This window comes from Scleropages formosus, chromosome 19 (genome assembly GCF_900964775.1).
Source record: "Scleropages formosus chromosome 19, fSclFor1.1, whole genome shotgun sequence".
Classification (NCBI taxonomy): Eukaryota; Metazoa; Chordata; class Actinopteri; order Osteoglossiformes; family Osteoglossidae; genus Scleropages; species Scleropages formosus.
Genome location: NC_041824.1, coordinates 13929768 through 13947647, shown reverse-complemented (window position 1 = coordinate 13947647; position 17880 = coordinate 13929768). Strand labels below are relative to the sequence as shown.

At 41.6% G+C, this 17880-nt stretch overlaps 1 protein-coding gene across 2 annotated transcripts in view; it reads left to right on the top strand.

The window, feature by feature from the left end:
- Positions 1 to 16012, top strand: part of LOC108939412 (copine-9-like) — an 84505-nt gene extending 68493 nt beyond the window's left edge. For both annotated transcript variants that reach the window (XM_018760736.2, XM_018760738.2), the window contains 5 exons: positions 2019 to 2146; positions 6797 to 6899; positions 7347 to 7404; positions 11953 to 12026; positions 12794 to 16012. In XM_018760736.2, the coding sequence (XP_018616252.1) occupies positions 2019 to 2146; positions 6797 to 6899; positions 7347 to 7404; positions 11953 to 12026; positions 12794 to 12976 (546 nt within the window). In that variant the 3' untranslated portion in view covers positions 12977 to 16012. The remainder of the gene's footprint in view (positions 1 to 2018; positions 2147 to 6796; positions 6900 to 7346; positions 7405 to 11952; positions 12027 to 12793) is intronic.
- Positions 16013 to 17880: the final 1868 nt, after the last annotated feature.

Genomic DNA, 17880 nt, shown 5'->3' with positions numbered 1-17880 from the left:
GTGATGTGTGGAGTAAAAAACGGATCCCAGGGCTGCAGATGAGCACAAACACTCTGGTCTAACTCTGCCCATGATTTTTTATTGTGCTTCATTATTTACACTGTGTTGTAAATAACTCCCAAATCACGTGAGCTCAGAACGTCCAGTGTGTACATGAGTCATACTGGCTAAAATATAAAGATAGTCGACTGCACCACTCTCTTCCTATCCAAAAAGTTCTGTATTTTAAGTCCCACTACAGCGGTTTGATTTGCTAAAATTTCCATTTCGATTCATTCATTTAGCAGGCACCAAGCATCGTACAACTCAAGAGTAAACAAAGAGCATTTCACCAACAGACAGATAGAGATACGGACACAATTTTCAGAGTACATTCACTTAATCCAAAACCACCGCGTTTGCTCACACACACGACACAGTAGCTGCATATAGAGTTGTAACAGAATAGCATTATCGGTTTCATGATGAATCGCTGGCATGCTCCGTGTTACTTTTAACTTACATTTTTGAGTAACATCCCGACTGTGGGTCCTAATTAAGTTTGTAAGTAGGGGACCCACTGCAAATACAAAGGCTACTAACTGCAGTGGGTCCCCTACTTACAAACTTAATTGGCTTGCCTTCACTGTTAAGTAAAACCTTATTCCATATAAATTGAATTGTGAGGGGATTATAGCTTCTAGTTATTTTTTCTGACCAAGGTCTTTTTTTCGATCTCCATTACCTGATATAGCCTACAGAGGCTGTTCTGTTACCAAGGGAACCACACAGACCTTTGATGCTCGAGGCAACCAGAGATGGAAATAAACAGTATGTATTGTAAACAGTGCAGGGATTTTAAGTTATGGGACCTGTGGAAGCAGAGCCAATCAAAGTTGTACTAACAGCTAGTTAAAGCTGCCCCACTTCAACCATAAGGACTGAATTTAATTCGAACTCTAACACGGCAATGAACCAAGAAGTGCAAAGCACCATAACAAAGTTGTTCAAAAATAGATGTGCTTCTCATATCAAACAATTTGACTGGAAAGCATAATGATTTTAACACAAACAAAAAACAAGCGGCTGCCCTCCTACATAAACAGAGGAAAGTATTTCCCTGCTCTTCTAAATATTTATGTTATTATTCTTCATTTTGCTCATGAGCTACGCTATACTAAGATAAACGTTCGACTAACTGACGTTAGGCATGAACCGTACCTAACTGTTTTGACTTTTTTGACCTAAATTTCGACTTTAAGAAAGACTTAAGAACGGAACTCATTTGTAATCTGGGGACTGCCTGTTCTCCCCTTTATATACAGTGGGACAGCTAGTAAATTTTTCAGTGAAACACTGATTTGGGAAGTAAGAAAACAGTGAAGACATTCCAAAAATGTCATTAAATCATTATAACTATGTAAAAGTAAGGTTAGCATTTCACCACCAACTACATCCTGCTGTTTCTGTTCTAAAGATATCTGTTTCAGCTCCACAGGATAACCACATTTTCAACTGTACAAGTGTCTCTTCCAGCTCTACAGGTATCCAACTCTTTCAGTTCTACAGGTATCTCACTGCCCCAGATCTGCAGGTATCCCACTCTTTCCGTTCTACAGGTATCCCTTATTTTAAGCTCTACAGATGTCTGTTTCCACTCTACAGGTATACCACCCTTGCAGCTGAACATTTGTCTTTGTCAGTTTTTCAGGTATCCTAATTTTTCAGCTCTGCAGGTATTTTGCATTTTTAGGTCAACAGATATCTCTTTCCACTCTTCAGGTATCCCACTCCTTCTACAGATATTGTATGCTTAGTTTTTTCTTGTTTTCTTTGTCACTCTACAATTTGAAGAATACCGAAACAAATAGCAGCAAAGACATTTCTAAAATTTTGATCTGAATCTTTCATTTTGAATAGCTGAGTCTGATCAATGGCTAAAATAAGTTTAATAGTGGGAAACATTCTCGCCAGATAACGTAAATCTTAAAAAATTTTGCAGGCACTTGAGTGTAACCGTTCTCTGTTGACTTGTCTAGAACTCAGACACTGAGAACCCAAACTGCGTGGGTATCGAAGGGGTCCTGGAGGCCTACTTCCAGAGCCTCAGAACAGTGCAGTTGTACGGCCCAACCAACTTTGCTCCAGTCATCAATCAAGTGGCACGGTAAGACACAAAGCTCTCTGACAAATTGCTGTGGGACATGCATTTTGTTTGTGTGTGTGTGTGTGTGTGTGTGTGTGTGTGTGTGTGTGTGTGTGCGTGTGTATACGTGTTTGAGAATGTGAGAGAAAGATGTAGACCTGTAAAGAGTCGTACTGTAATATTCAAAATTATGCACACACTCATCCATCCCCACACATGCACATACAGATATAAATATTGCTCATTTAAATTCAATTAAGATCATTCTCTCTCACACACACACTCAGGGCTCAGAGTCCAATATTTTGCACTTTTGTCTTCCTCCCTCTCTAACTAGCCAACCTCTGCTTCCCATGTGCTTTTTTTAACAGTTCGGCTTTAGGGTTCCTATTATTATCAGCCTCCATATATTCAGCAAAGACCTGTTTGTGTGTGAATAACACCCTTGTTGTACTGGTGCAGAGCAGCTCACAAGGATAAAAGATCGCAGGCCTGGTATTGGATAGCACTGCTGCTGTATTTTTTAACCACGTAGACACTCAGAAGCCTTTTGACAATATCTCCTGACAGCTTCTTGCTTTTCTGGCTTCAATAAATTCTTTCTCAAATCTAAATATGTAGATTTTCCCACTCTTGCCGCTATTTGTTGCCAGCATATTTTTGTGGTTGACAAATCAGTGATGCTGTTTCCGGTAGTTGATCTCAGTTGCATAACCAGACACAACTCTGTTCTTTGAAGGCTCTCTGGACCTCTGTCAGCGCCCCCTCTCAGGTACATCCCACTCACAGGCCTGGTCATGCTTCGTCATCCCCCACCACCCCCCGAAGCTACTCCACTGTTCTTGCTGTGGAGCTCCTGAGGAGAGCCATTGAGGTGGGGGAGGCTTATCGATAGGCACAGACTGCAGGTCCACTAGGCACTTTGACCTGGAGCTGTGGGACACTGAGCCAGCTTCTTGTGAACATTTACATTTATTCATTTAGGTGACAACTTTCCAGAGCAGTTTACGGTGTTGAGCTACTGACGATGTAAATGTGCATTTATACAGCTGGGTAATTTTTACTGTATCAGATCAAGGTAAGTACCTTGCTCCAGGATACTACAGTAGGAGGTGGGATCCAAACCCTGGTCCTTTAAGAGAAAAGCATTAGCCGTTCAGTAACTGTTAGAATATTCTTATGAAACTAAATATGTTAAGAATGTTTTAATTTTCAAAGAATGCGAAAGCACATAATAATGCAAATGACAATATAATATATAAATATAAACTTTACACTTGTTAAGTAAGAAAACACACACACACACACACACACACACATACACCATCTGAAACCGCTTGTCCCATGCGTGACAGACTGGTGTCCTGTCCTGGGTGTGTCCCCTCCCCCTCCAGCCTTATGCCCTATGTTGCCAGGTTAGGCTCTGGCTCCCCGTGACCCTGAAGGGGACAAGCGGTTCAGAAAATATGTGTGTAAATCTTCATGAGATTATAGCATTATTTACACTACTGTAAGGGTATTCATGATATTACAGCTGTTTCTATTGAGTCTGGCTTGTATGGCCACAGCAGTATTAAGCTTGGCATGGGGTCCAGTCCCTCACCACTCACCATTTCTTTAAAAAGCACAAATAAAAGCACAGATTTGAGTCCTGAGTCCTGCTTCAGTCCTGCTCCTTCAAAGGGCACATAGTCACACTAATTTAAGTAAGAGTTAATATTCATATGTTTATGATTTATTACTGAAAGCGCTTGAAGAACCCGTGTTCGAATCCCACCTCCTGCTGTCTTACCTTTGAGAAGGATGCTTACTGTGATTGTATAAATGGTTGAAAAATTGAAAGTACCTCAACATTATTAGTCATTTCAGAGAAAAGAATCAATCATAATTTACCTCATGCTTTTTTCTAAAGCAACTTACAGAGCTAATTTACTAACAATTGTTCACCCATTTATACAGCTACCTAATTTTTTCCAGGTGCAATTTTAGGGTAAGTGCCTTGCTCAAGCATACTACAGCCAGAGGTGCAATTCAAACCTGCAACCTTTGAGTCTATAGGCTGTAGCTCTAACCACTGCTACTAGGTATCCCAATAGTGACAATGATAAAAAGAATCAGAATAATAATAAGAGTAACAAGAATAATAGTTGTTGTTTGAGCTGTTATATTAGATTGACATTAATCAATGGTTGTGATTGGTTGAGACTGTCAGTATGGCAGGGCGTTGTTTTCCCGAGTTTCCCAAAGATAAGCATAACTACTTTTCTGTACATAGTTAAATTATTGTATTTTGTACATTTTATATTTTCTCCTGAGTGTTTCAGAACAACAGCGTTCCATGTCTGTTTGGTTGCTCTTGCATGAATGTGACACAGTGGTTTGCGTATATAGCTGTGTGTGGTTGTACTGTAATGTTTTTCCTCCAAAACCCCACTGACTAAGGTCTACCCATTTATGCAGCAACACATTTTTATTCTATCAAAGCTACTACAGCAGTAGTGGAATGTGAATCAGGGATGGGACCTTCACTTTGCAAGACAGTGGCCCTAAACGCAGCACTATCTACTGCACTGTCACTATGTCCCTCTAGCTCCAGTGCTTGCAGAGGCTTAACTTATTGCTTAGAGCCCTTTGGGGGCTTGAACTTGAAACCTGAGCTGCGAGATGATTTAAGAGATTTCTCACAGTTACAATGGCCTGTTTAGCTCTTGAAAGAATGCAGTGGGTATTGGAGATTGGGAATGGAAGGCCAAATCCACAGCATGGGTGCTACACAGCAGCCAGAAGATGAAGAATGGTAGAGTGCCTGAGAGCTTTTGTGGAGCCAGGCCAGCATGTCTGGTCCTTGTCCTCAATCTGTGGACAAAAATGGGTGATAATTTAGCCCCTGAAGATTATACTTGCAAGCAGTTAACGGAGAAAAAACACAAGAAGCAGATACAGTGTGTGGAATATTAGCGAATATTTGTCTGCCAAGGATGTTAAAAGTCAGAATAATGCTTCATTACCACTCAAATTAAATTAGCTGGCGTCTGTAGCTCATGTTTGTGGACTGCTCCTTTTTAAATGAAAAAAATGGCCCACAGTATGAAACATTGCCCCTGTTGAAAAATTTTTTCATGCACTCTGGAATTTATATTTCAGAATGCTTAAGCCAGCCTGACAAGCATGAATTTATAGCAAAGTTATTAAAAATCCTAGGTAGATCGTTACTGATAAGTGCACTGAGTCTGAAATTATCTCATTAAAAAACTGCACTGTAGTAAGTTAAACAGTATAGTATAGTACATTTTCTCTGCTCCTGTAGAGTGGTTACTTGACCACAAAGTCCCCATCATTCAAAGGATGACAGGATGGTCGAATGACAGGTCTTTACCTAGAGTGACAAAGGAGGTCCCGTTGCCTGGAGATGGGGTTCGACTCTGCTCCAGCTCAAATGAGCACAGCCGATAAGCAGCAGACTGCCGAGCTCAGGTGAAGGACCATGTCATGTAATCAAGAAACTGAAATCATTCTGGTTTGGTCCCAGCTGCAGTGATTGTCTTCGGTGAAAAATCAAAAAACACATCTCAAAACAAGTCAGGACTGTTTGAAAGCCTTCTATGCAGCAAAGGCTGCTAAAAATAGGGACCATGTACTAAATTAAAGTGGTTTTAGCCACATTAAATAATTCTGATCATTTCACCATGCCAAGAGAGCTGTGTTAATGAATAAATGACCCAGCTGGCACAAACTCAAACTGCACATCAAGCAAATTGTGCATTTTGACAGAAAGGCTCAAACAATGCATCTGGTGGCTCCAATGTCTCCTACAACAGTATAACTCTTCTAGCTCTTAATGCTTGCCATCTGAGCACATTTTTTAGAGCTCACCTTGATGCTTCGGTCAGGGAAAAGGGCTTTTGTGTGTTCCTCAGGTGACACAATCGAGTAATGTTGATTTATTGTGCCAACAAACAAATTTCATTGGAAAGAAGCAATTCGCTCTCCACCCGCAGATTAAATAGTATGCTGGGCAAAATGAGCAGCTTGAACGTGAAAACGAAAGCAATCCAGTCAATGTCACTCCGAGGTGTAGCTTTTTTCTATAAAAAGTGGGTTGAGAAAAACAGCTTGACATTTCATTGAGGTTTTTCTGCCTCTTAACTTCCTTCTGGCTGTGGAGGAAAAGTGTGCAGCTGAAGAAACTTTAATTTCAAATAACGAATAAATAATTTAATTTATTCCCAGTTTAAAACTAATGTTTTCTGATTTATTGCATTGAATTTTGTCATGGAAGATGCAGTGGCTGCATTCGGGCAGTAAGGGAAAGGCAGAAATCAAAGTAGGTAGTTATGGAAAATGGTAACATCAGTATAGCATGGTACTGGCTGTACACAGATCAAACACTGCAAAGGTTTTTATATTAACAAAAATAAAACAATCCATAGTGCAACACATGCCAGAATACGGGTATATTTCTTGTACTTTTCTTTTTTGTGGGTCTTGTGAGCTCCTGAGCTTCACCATTTTTCCTCTGGTCCAGTTGCTCTCAGCTTGTGTGAGTGCAAAGCATCCAGCGTCTAACTAACATCATACATGTTAAACATGTACTGCTAGAGTTCACAGTTCTAGTGCTCAGTACACATACTAACTTGAACGTGAACTGTGTGGGGGGGGGCTTCGTTGCAGGTCGGCTGCTGACGTGACGGATGGTTCTCAGTATTTTGTCCTGCTCATGATCACAGACGGCGTCATCTCTGACATGGTGCAGACAAAGGAAGCCGTGGTCAACGTGAGTCTACCCACCATCTGTTCCCTCACTCTCGTACAGTTTTGTGCCCTTGAAACTGACAATTTATTCAGGATTAAAACATATATCAGTACTTAAAGAGTGTGAAGTTCAACAGCTCTGCATCATGTGTCCAGTCTCTGAATAACTAAGACCTGTAGGTCAGAGAGCTGCAGATCGTGCTCATTGTCACTCAGTCTCAGCTCATATTTGCTTTGTCAAGACAATTAATTGACCAGGAGCTCACTTCCCCGGGATGTCATATGGTGAAGTTCCACTTTCTAGGTTGTGGCTCGAAGACCCGAGTTGGGCACCTCTCATCTAGATGTTTTTTTGTACTGCATGCAAACGGAAAACTTTCCAGTGTGGTGCTTAAGTGTGCGTTGTGAAGCCTGAATAACTTTTTCACGGGTGTTGTGTATGTGTATGTGTTTTTCATTCTTCCTGTAGGCTGCATCTCTCCCCATGTCTGTCATCATTGTGGGTGTGGGGCCTGCTGAGTTTGACGGTAAGTGCAGTACCTCCTCCTTGCATGTACGGTGCAGGTAATTTGAGCTTTTTCTCCTTAATGCATCTCCTGAAAACCAAGTCATTGCTTTGTGGGACTTTGTGTCTACACTTTTTTTACTCATTTACTGTAGTCGGGTGAGCTGCTCGGCAAGCTAACCCATCAGCCAGGACAGCCCAGTCTAATGCTCTATGCCAAGTTGAAAAGCATCATCTGGTGTTGTTTATGGGGAATTTTCTCCATAGTTAAGCACTGCAGAGCGATGCGCTGTGAGGCTAACCAAGCACAGGAGAGGACAAGCTGGTCCATCCAGTCCTGTTGCGGCTCAGATGCATGACTCTGAGTGTGTGTGTGTGTGTTGGTGCATGTGTGAGTTTCAGTTTCATTGCTGCCTTTCTCTGTATGCTTCCGGTTTCAGTGCTTCTTAACAAATGTGGATTGGTGCTCAGGACTGCTCAGGTGGGCCTGCATCATTCAGATCTTGTAAAGGCTTTTTAGGCTGACCTTTGACTGCCAGTGCCGATAGCAGCGCACCTTTACCTGAAACTATCAAAACAGTTATGGGACTGAGCTCGAATGCTTTCGACAGGCACTTCAATTCCCAGTGGACAGACATCTGTTCCTTCCATAAGTTAATTTTAACAGGCAGCACGGTGGCACACCGAGTTGCGCTGTTGCATCACAGCACCTGGCTGGTGCGGAGGACGTGGCTTCGATCCCTCCTCAGTCTGTGAGGAGTTTGCATGTTGTCCTTGTGTCTACATGGGTTTCCCCCAGGTGCTCTGGTTTCCTCCCACAGTCCAAAGACATGCTGTTCAGGTTCCCCCATAGTGTGTGAGTGACAGAGGGAGTGTGTTCCACTGATGTATGGATGAGTGACCCATTGTAAATAGTGTGTCTAGCAGTGTAAGTCTCCTTGGTGAATAAGGTGTGGGCTGCTAACACTACGTAGTATCCACTGGAAGTTGCTTTAGAGAAAAGCTTTGGCTATTTAACTTTGCTGTTAGATGGACAAGCAGTTTTCCCCCTGTATTTTAGGTTTTTCCTACATTCATACCCATGTTTTCTTTTTTATTCCTTTGGTGGATTTTCTATGTTTTGACATGGTCTTAGGGGTGCGGTGGTACAGTGGGTTGAACCACAGTCCTGCTCTCCGGTGGGTCTGGGGTTCAAGTCCTGCTTGGAGTGCCTTGTGGCGGACTGGTGTCCCGTCCTGGGTGTGTCCCCTCCCCCTCTGGCCTTACGCCCTGTGTTACCGGGTAGGCTCCCGTTCCCTGTGACCCTGTATGGGACAAGCGGTTCTGAAAGTGTGCGTGTGTGTGTGTGTGTGTGTGTGACATGGTCTTCACAGACTTCTCTACCTGTAGTCAGAATGATCGTAAGGCAAACATACAGTGACGTAGTATGTGATAAAGACACTCAAATACTGTACCTGTGCAGTGTAAGAAGTTGCATTAATATTGAATATTTTTAGCTGGAGACTCTACCGAGTTGATCACACTTGACTGTTCACACACTGTGACTGATGACATTGAATGAATTGTTAAACACTGTGGAGTACTTACACATAAATGATACTAAAGGGGCAAAGAGGAAGTGCTGGAGGATCAAATTACTACTGGAGCATTCATATTTTGACCTTTCAAAGTCATTATGGACAAAAAGTACATTACGATATCCATTTCTGGCATGATCAACACTAAGAACGCTAGGTATCTAAGTAATCAATAATATATGGAGAAATTACAGTACCATGAAAAAATATTTTCCCCCTTTCTGATTTCCTCTTTTGAAAATTTTTGACACAATGTTTTTGGCTCTTCAACCAAAATCAAATAGTACATAAAGGGGACCTGAATGAACAAATAACATTTTCATTTATTAAATTTCTTTAATTAAAAAAATGGCGTGCAACAAGACAATGGTCCCAAAACACAAGCAATTCCACATCACAGTGGTTGAAAAGAAGTAAAATTAATGTTTTTGAGTGGCCTAGTAAGCGTCCAGACTGAAACCCAATAAAAATGCTGCGACTTCTCCTGAAACAAACTTACCAGCGTTTTTGAATTAAAGTAATTCTGCATGGGAAGAGTGGGCTACAATTCTTCCACAGCAATTTAAACGACAGGTATTGATTTATAAGAAATGTTTGGTTGCAGTCATTACAGCTTAAGGTGGCGCAGCCAATTATTTAGTGTAAGGGGAAATTACACAGTTTTCACACAGTATCAGTTAGCACTGAATAACTTTGTTCATTATATAAATGAAATAAGTAAAAATATTCATTGTTATTCATTTGTATGCTCTTTGTCTAATATTAGATTTTGATTAAAAACCTAAAAACATTGTGTAAAAATTTGTGATAGAAGAAATCAGAAAGGGGCAAAATTTTTTTCATGGTACTGTATTCAGAGTTTGCATTACACTCAAAATTAACATTCATGACATGGTCAGGGACTGTATTTTTTTCCTCAGACTAGTATTAAGATGTGCCTTTTAAAGTGTCCATTTTTCAATCTATTTTGAAATTAATTTGACCAGGTCAAGTGCCTTGACCGAGAACAACCGGCAGTCCCTTATGTCGCAGGGATTAAATAAGAAAGAACAAAATAATATATACAAAACAGTGACAATAATAGCAGCTTGACAAAACAAAAATGTGGGAGATGGTCCCAGTGCCCCCATCTGTTGCCTAATAGCTTGGAAGGTTTTATGTTATATTTATGTGCCTGTGTCTTCTGTCATGCATGTCAAAAAGTCTTTCAAAACAATCTGTGCTTCTATAATCTTTGGAATACACTTCTGCCAGTGAGTTTTATTTGTTGCTCAGATCATAACACAGATTACTACAAATGTTACTTCTACTAGTATAATCTTCCTTTTGGGATCACGCCTTTAGATCAGGAGCTCAGCAAGTTATGTTACACAGGAGTCTTAAAACCAATAAAAAAGGTTCTTATATTGCTAATTTATTCCTTCATTTACTTAGGTAATTCATATAAAAGACGTTAATGTTTAATTTAGAGGAGCCTTTTGCAAGTGTCTTGAAATGCAGGAAATTACATATGCATTCAAACTGTGTTGCCCTAGGCACCCTTCTGGCTGACTTATTAGATTAGTCTAAATCTGTATTAGCTGTATGTTTTGTTTGTGAACATGTGAAATTGTGCATAATAGTCTATTACAACCACAACTTGATTAAAACCAACATCAGCCTCTTTGTATCACATTTTTGCAGTCATCGCATTACAGACATATTACATACAAGCCTGAGTATTTCTCACCACCTGAACTCTAAGAATTGCTTTCAACGTTTTAAAAAAAGAGTCATTTGAACCATCTGGGGTGCGGTGGCGCAGTGGGTTGGACCACAGTCCTCCTCTCCAGTGGGTCTGGGGTTCGAGTCCCGCTTGGGGTGCCTTGCGACGGACTGGTGTCCCGTCCTGGGTGTGTCCCCTCCCCCTCTGGCCTTACGCCCTGTGTTGCCGGGTAGGCTCCGGTTCCCCGCGACCCCATGTAGGACAAGCAGTTCTGAAAATGTGTGTGTGTGTTGAACCAACTGTAAATGTTGTGTTGCATAATAAAAACTTCATAGGAGACTTAGGACAGTTATAGAAAGGTCTTCTATGTGCTGATAAATTTTCTTGAGCATCAATAGTGCTTTTTTATTTGATAGTGAATCGATACTTAATGCATTTATCCACTGCACTGCCAGATTATGGGTGTCATAGCTCATTTTTAATGTTGCTTTACAAACTCTTATCATTTACAAATTGCTCACTGAGATTGACTCAACTGCCTTAGATATTTGATAAAAAAAGGGCGTTTTGTGGGATGAATGCCCAAGACAGGTCCTGTCTCGTGTCCTGTGAGCGTGTGATCGTGGCGTAGGGAGGCAGGCTGCTCAAGCAATGGTGCAGTCAGTAGCCTACGTCCCAGCATTCCTCCCTCCTGAGCTGTCCCTATCAGTATGGTGAACACGCAGCATGTCCACACCACCCTTCACACACATACCCTTCCCTTGCCCTGCTCTGTTGTCCTGTCCAGTGTCTCACTACAAGCTGTGTGTGTGAGTGTACATAAGTGTGCACTTACAGTAGAAAACCCATCAAAACATATTATTTTGGGGACATCTCCACATACCCTTTTTAAGTTGGTCAGCTTAACAAACAAATGAACACACAGAAGACCTGCATCCTCTACTCGGTGCAGATGTACCTCCATCAGATCCAGTTCCCGCTGGGTCAGAACCCATCGCCTGCGGTCTGTCAACACGTGGCACAGCGCTGTTTTCACGCTCCATAAAAGCCTCGCGTCCTGCGGCCACTCTCTCTGTTCCCACAGCCGCCACACCTTTGAACTGCTCCTCCCAGGGGCCTCTCAGTGCCAGCTACTTCACAGTGGCCCCCTAACTGCTAAACCGCATCACAAAGTATCAAAACAAAGGAGTTTTTTTTTTGTTGTTTTTTTTAAAATATGAGACAAATTGAAACAGACAATGGCATTTGTCCTGCAAGGAATGTAAGACAAGTCCCCTCTCATCTGCAGCCATGGAGGAGCTGGATGGGGACGAGGTGCGGGTGTCCTTTAGGGGCCGGATTGCCGAGAGGGACATTGTGCAGGTACGCTGGGCCTCTGCCCTCCTCCTTTCTCCCGCCTTCTCTCACAAAGGAAGCTTTGTGAATCTGATCTCCCACCAGCACCCAAAGGACCCCTGAGGGGAGCAGCATGCATCCCCTTGCTGCTGTTTGAGTGATGTTTGGGGCCTCTGTTGCCATTTCTGGGAAAAGTTCAGCTTTGACTGAAATAAGATTTGCCTCACCAGTAACCCCAGCCCCACCACTCTTCGTGCCCCGCACTGTCCCCTACTTCAGCACCCGCTGCTCCTTATCGGTCAGATCCCCCCACACCCCCTACCATAGCTTTTTTGCAAATATCGCCATTCTGCTGCCAAACAAAGTACTTTGAAGGGCACCAAGCGGAGCTCCTCAGAGGAGTTCCATTGAAACATGACCTGACTCTTTTCCTTTAATCTACTGTACAGGTCCCTAATTAGAGCTCCCAATTGATTTTTGGTTTTCTTGAAAAGTCAATGGCCTTTTCAAAGGGAAGCCAGGGGTTTCGATGTAACTTGCAAAAATAGAGTGAACGGTCCTTTCAGGACTGATTTGTAAAATGCCTCGGGCTATTGTGTGAGCAACCGTGACTGCCCTTGAGACCTTTAGCACATTATGTCATTGTGGGGCGAATGGAAAGGAGCTAATTTATTGAAAGAAACATTTGAATCCTGTAGCCTTACACCATCATCCGTCTGAAAGCCTGACCTTTATGCCAAATATGACCACTGATTCGGGTGTTACTGCTACTTGTGCTCCCTCTCACCCTGCAGTTTGTGCCTTTTCGGGATTACATTGACCGGTCAGGGAACCAGGTGCTCAGCATGGCCCGGCTGGCCAAGGACGTGTTGGCTGAGATCCCAGATCAGCTGCTGTCCTACATGAAGTCCCGCGGGATCGAACCCCGACCTGCCCTGGAGACCACGCCCACACCTGCACGGTACATGCGCATCTGAGGGCCACCGGATGAAAGACTTTATCCCCCGTCTGCCTGCCTCGACATACACACACTCACACACACAACCAGTTATGAGCTCCCAATTATGTCTTGGGGGTGGGAGGGACTGTAACAGCTTTGTTCGCAGTTGGACATCAGAGCACGGCCCCTGTGTACGTAAACAGCCAATCCCTCTTCTTCTGCTCCTTAATAAAATGGAATTTTGAAAACCCTGCAAAGGTCCCACCAACCAGAAGCAAACGTGAAATTTGACTTCGGTGCGCCTCTTTGGTCCGCTAACGGAAAAAGGAGAGTTAAACCAGTGTCTCCACCTGCTTTTGCATGCGTGGACAAAGCCCTCTGCACACTCCTGCATGCTCCCCCCAGTCGCGCAGAGAGTGCCCCGAGGAAGCCCAGAAGATGGTACTCGCACCGGTATTAATCTTGTGCACTTTGTTCTGTTTCTTCACTTTCATAATGTGTTGAAAGAAGAAAACAGTCAAACTGTTAATTTATTTCTTAAAGCAACACTCTGCTGAAACCAAGTCTACATAGTATATATTATACACATATATGTATTATATATATGAGATTTATTGGACGTTGAGGCTGCAGTCAGAAGAAGGACAATACCTGTCCAGGATGCCAGTATCGTCAGTTCAGGGGCGCTAATCTGGTGCTGGAGCCCAAATTCCAGTTGCCATGGATTTCCTGTGGGGTCAACACATGGCGTGTGGCAGGATGGTGTCAGGGAATGAGGAAGCACCACAGCGAATGCCAGTGTCTCTGTAGTGAGTGATGGTGAGAGCAGTGTGCCAGCTTGTGTTGAGGGCCACGTCAGATGCAAGGAGAAGCTGGCTCAAGGGAGGCAGGGGATTAATATCCACAGTGCAGGTTCCTTTCTGCCTTTGTTTCTCTGCTCCATGGTGGAAAAGTGTCCTGAAAAGCTCCACCTGAGGGCTACGCCTCCCAAGAGGCCAAATACCATTTATTCAGCGGGTCTTGTCCCACTTGTATAGTCTCTTTGGCACTGCTGCCATTTAGGAAAGGAATACAGTGCTTGACAAAACAGTAACACTCGGCTTTTCCACCTGTGGAGATAGATCTCATGTTGTTGAGAGAGATTGTCCACAGAAACCTTAATGACCCACGAGGTTAGATCTCACCAAGACTGTCTACTATAATTCAGCGTTTAAGTGTTGTCTCATCTTTCACTGCACAGGAGATTTTTATTTCATGCAAGTACATTTTTTTTGTTTTACTATGTAGGATCTATATGAGACAAAGAAACTTCTGACGCTTAAGGCAAGGTGTTCACTGAAAAACTTGCCCAAGTTCCATGGAGGCTTGGCCTGGGAGAGGTGTGCACCTTATGGTAGAGCATTCTGACTGTCCCCAGCTGCCTCTTTTCCTTAGGCCAGAATTATTGACCTTTGAACTAAATCATTTTCTGAAGTATGCAATGCGTTGCCAACATTAAAATCATGATAAAAAGGATAGTTTGTCAAATCATTTTTTATTTTGTAAATATAAAAAAATGTGTGTGATGTAATCAGTTCAGTTTCAAGTTGTCAGATCTAAAGCCGTAATGATCAGTCTGAAAATTGTAGCCACTTTCTTTGAAAAAGACTGCAGCTATGGAAGTGGTTCCAGCATCCCTTACTTATGTCTACTGGTGTCTTCAACAGCTCAAGCCTGAATAATGCATAAAGCGATGAGTGTATTAATGTGCCCAGCGCTCTTTGTTATGTGCTGTGTGTTTGTTTAGAAGAAGAGACAGCAGCCTACAGGTGAACCCTTGGAGCAGCTCCTCTGCCAGGGTCCAGTCACACATAATGCACAGGCACTGTGGTCACCCCCTATTCTTAGAAATTAAAAAATAGCGCCTTTTTTGGGGAAGAGTTTCATCTCCTTTTTCATTATTTAAATCCTTTCTGTTTTTTCGACAGAAACTGTTTTCATAAAATGAATCTCACTGAACAGGACTTACTCATGTTAGCTGGCAAAGTTTTGACCGTTTCTTGGCTTTCACTGTATATGTTGGAGTAATGCAGTACACAGAATTTTTAACTAAATCGGGGCATATCTTTTTAACAAGAAAGTTATGACACAAATTTAACGTATATTAAGAATCAATACCTTGTCTAATGTCATTCATTATTCCATTTTAGGTTTGCATTGGTTTATTCACATTCACAATTTTGTCATTGCAGAACTGCCTACTCTCATTCTTTAAGCATAGACCTTCGACACTGTTAACATGTACAAAACATATCACTGTAAGGTTTATTCATTTATTAGTTTGTGCAATATTACACAGAAATAGCATAAGTGCTGAATAAACCATTTACATGGGTTCACTTTTTGTCTTCTGCCCGCATTCCCTTTCACAGTCTGTATTTTATGTAACGGGCAGGAATGTAGATATTTGGAATTCCATAAATGATAAGTAGGAAAGGACCCATTAAATTAGTAGACATTCAGATGACACACATGGTGATAAATTGATAGAAGAGACCTATAGCTGCAGTGGTTAATGCTTCGGCATGTTTTCAGTGCTGATGACTTCTTAGTGGAATCACCGCTATGTGATCCCCCCCAGCTCCTCTCCACAGCAGCCACTGGGTGGCGTAGCCCCCAAGGTTCAGGAGAGACAGATTCTCATCATCGTGACTCAAACAGTTCACTGCACGCGCTGGCTGTCGACAGTTAGCTGAAGAGCAAACGGGAAGGAAGCAGCACAGATTGTGTGGCCTTATCATTCTGCAAACGTGTAAGACTGTGAGTTAGTGTGTTCGTTGGTTTGAACCATTCCTGAAAACTAGTCTGTTACCTTGACACATGTTGCATGCTTGAAACTGAATCAAACAACTGATTATTGTTGCTGTAATTGTTATACTAATGGTGGCTGCCATTATCCATTAAATGCCAGCAAAATTAGTTCAACGTATAATAAGAATTATGGACTGAATATATATTATATCAGCTGTGTGCACAGTTGTCAGTATCAATTTATTATCGTCTGTTTTTCTTTCCTGTGTGTATGCTACAGGAACTGCCAAATAGAATGGAAATATTATGTAGTTTGTACTACGAATTTTGTTAAAAGAAAGTTAATAGTAAAAATTTATGTATACTTACAGTATATTTATAAATATTGTCTTAACATTCCAGATTACAGTAGAGCTAGAAATGGTGATGATATAAAGTGAACATAAAGTGTTTCACGTTAATATGTAAAAACCAAACAGTGTTCATCAAGTGCTTAAAGGTCTGCATTTTCTATCCTATTTTCAGATGAAGCATGAATGTATATAATGATGTTCATCAGTTGATACACTGATTTGTTTTTCTTTCATGCATAGTCAAGGATTAAACTGTACGTTTCACAAGCTGTCCATCAGTGCCAGAAGTCTGTAATAGTCCTTGATAAATGCATACATTGCATTTTACATGTTATTTTTATTTCTTGAAAATTCAGTATCTGCAAACATATCGTTCGGTAGGTTTTGATCAGTGGATGAGCACATATATTTTTTATGCAATAAAAAAATGTAACCATTTAAAAAAGTGTTTACTTCTGCTCAGATATCACAAATTATGCTATGATGTAGTCACAGTTGCATGAATAATTAAATCGTGGATGTACAATATAAACTACAGGTGGTTCCCCATTTACAATGGTTTGACTTATGATTTTTTCAACTTTACAGTGAAGAGCTGGCAATAGACCTTCAGTAGAAACCGTACTTCGAATTTTGAGTTTTGATTTTTTCCCAGGCAAGCGATATGAAGAGTGATACTCTCTCGTGATGCTGGGCAGCAGCAGCGATCCGCATCTCCTTACCTGTTACACAGAGGTGTGTAATAGGTGTATTAAATGAATTTTCGAATTATGATGGGTTTCGCGGAACTTAACCTCATTGTAAATCGGGGACCACGTGTATTCTGCTGCTTCAGGAGAGAAAATACTCAGGTAGCGATAGAACCTTAAAAAGCTAGTAATGTTTACTGGAATTATTTCATTAATTAAATAAAAAATTTAAATTAATATTCACATGTATTATTTTAGCCGACATTCTGCTGAGTGACTTACAAAGATTTACCCATTTATACAGCTGGGGTTTTTTTTGGAGTTGTTCAGGATCAGTGCCTTGCTGAAGGGTATTACAGTAGGAAGAGTGATTCAGATTTAGGTCCTATAGGGGCAAAGCAGCTGTTCTAACCACGATGCCACCAGCTGCATCAGCATTCAGAGTTTTATTGTGCTTGTTAAAAACCACTTAACCACCACTTAAAGACTGAAATTGTTTAAACACACCAAAAGAATTATCTGACTGTCTGCTAGGTACAGTAAACTGGACAAATGAAATTGTTGCAATCAAATTTAGCTGTCTAGCAAGAGGCATAAATCAGGTCTAATTGTACTGATGAAAATCATGGGACTGCTGGAATCCACCATTTGCAAGAAATCCTGTTCGGCGCCCTTTATGACTGCATTTATGTACGTATATCCTGCGTTTAGAGAAACGTGATCAAAGACACACCGCTAATCATTATGCTTCTAATGTGTGGTGATCTACAGAGACTCGGATAAGGTAATGGTGAGTGTAAATGGTGACTGTGAGTTACGTCCACTAAAGTACTGTAGGAGCCTAGGAAAGCGAGAGGCCAGAATGAGTCTGTTTTATAGAACATCCGACATCTGGAGAAGAGGACTCATCCGCTGTCTTGGGCAATTTAAGACGGGCATTTCTTTAACCCTTCTTTTGTATTCCAGTCAAATTTCACCCCTTTACAACTTTTCTCTATCATAAATATGGTCTCTATCATCTGATTGCCATATGGTTCATTACATCCTCATCAATAGGTATCTGAGCCCATAACCAGTTTTAGTTTTCTTAAAATTTTATTCATCTGTAG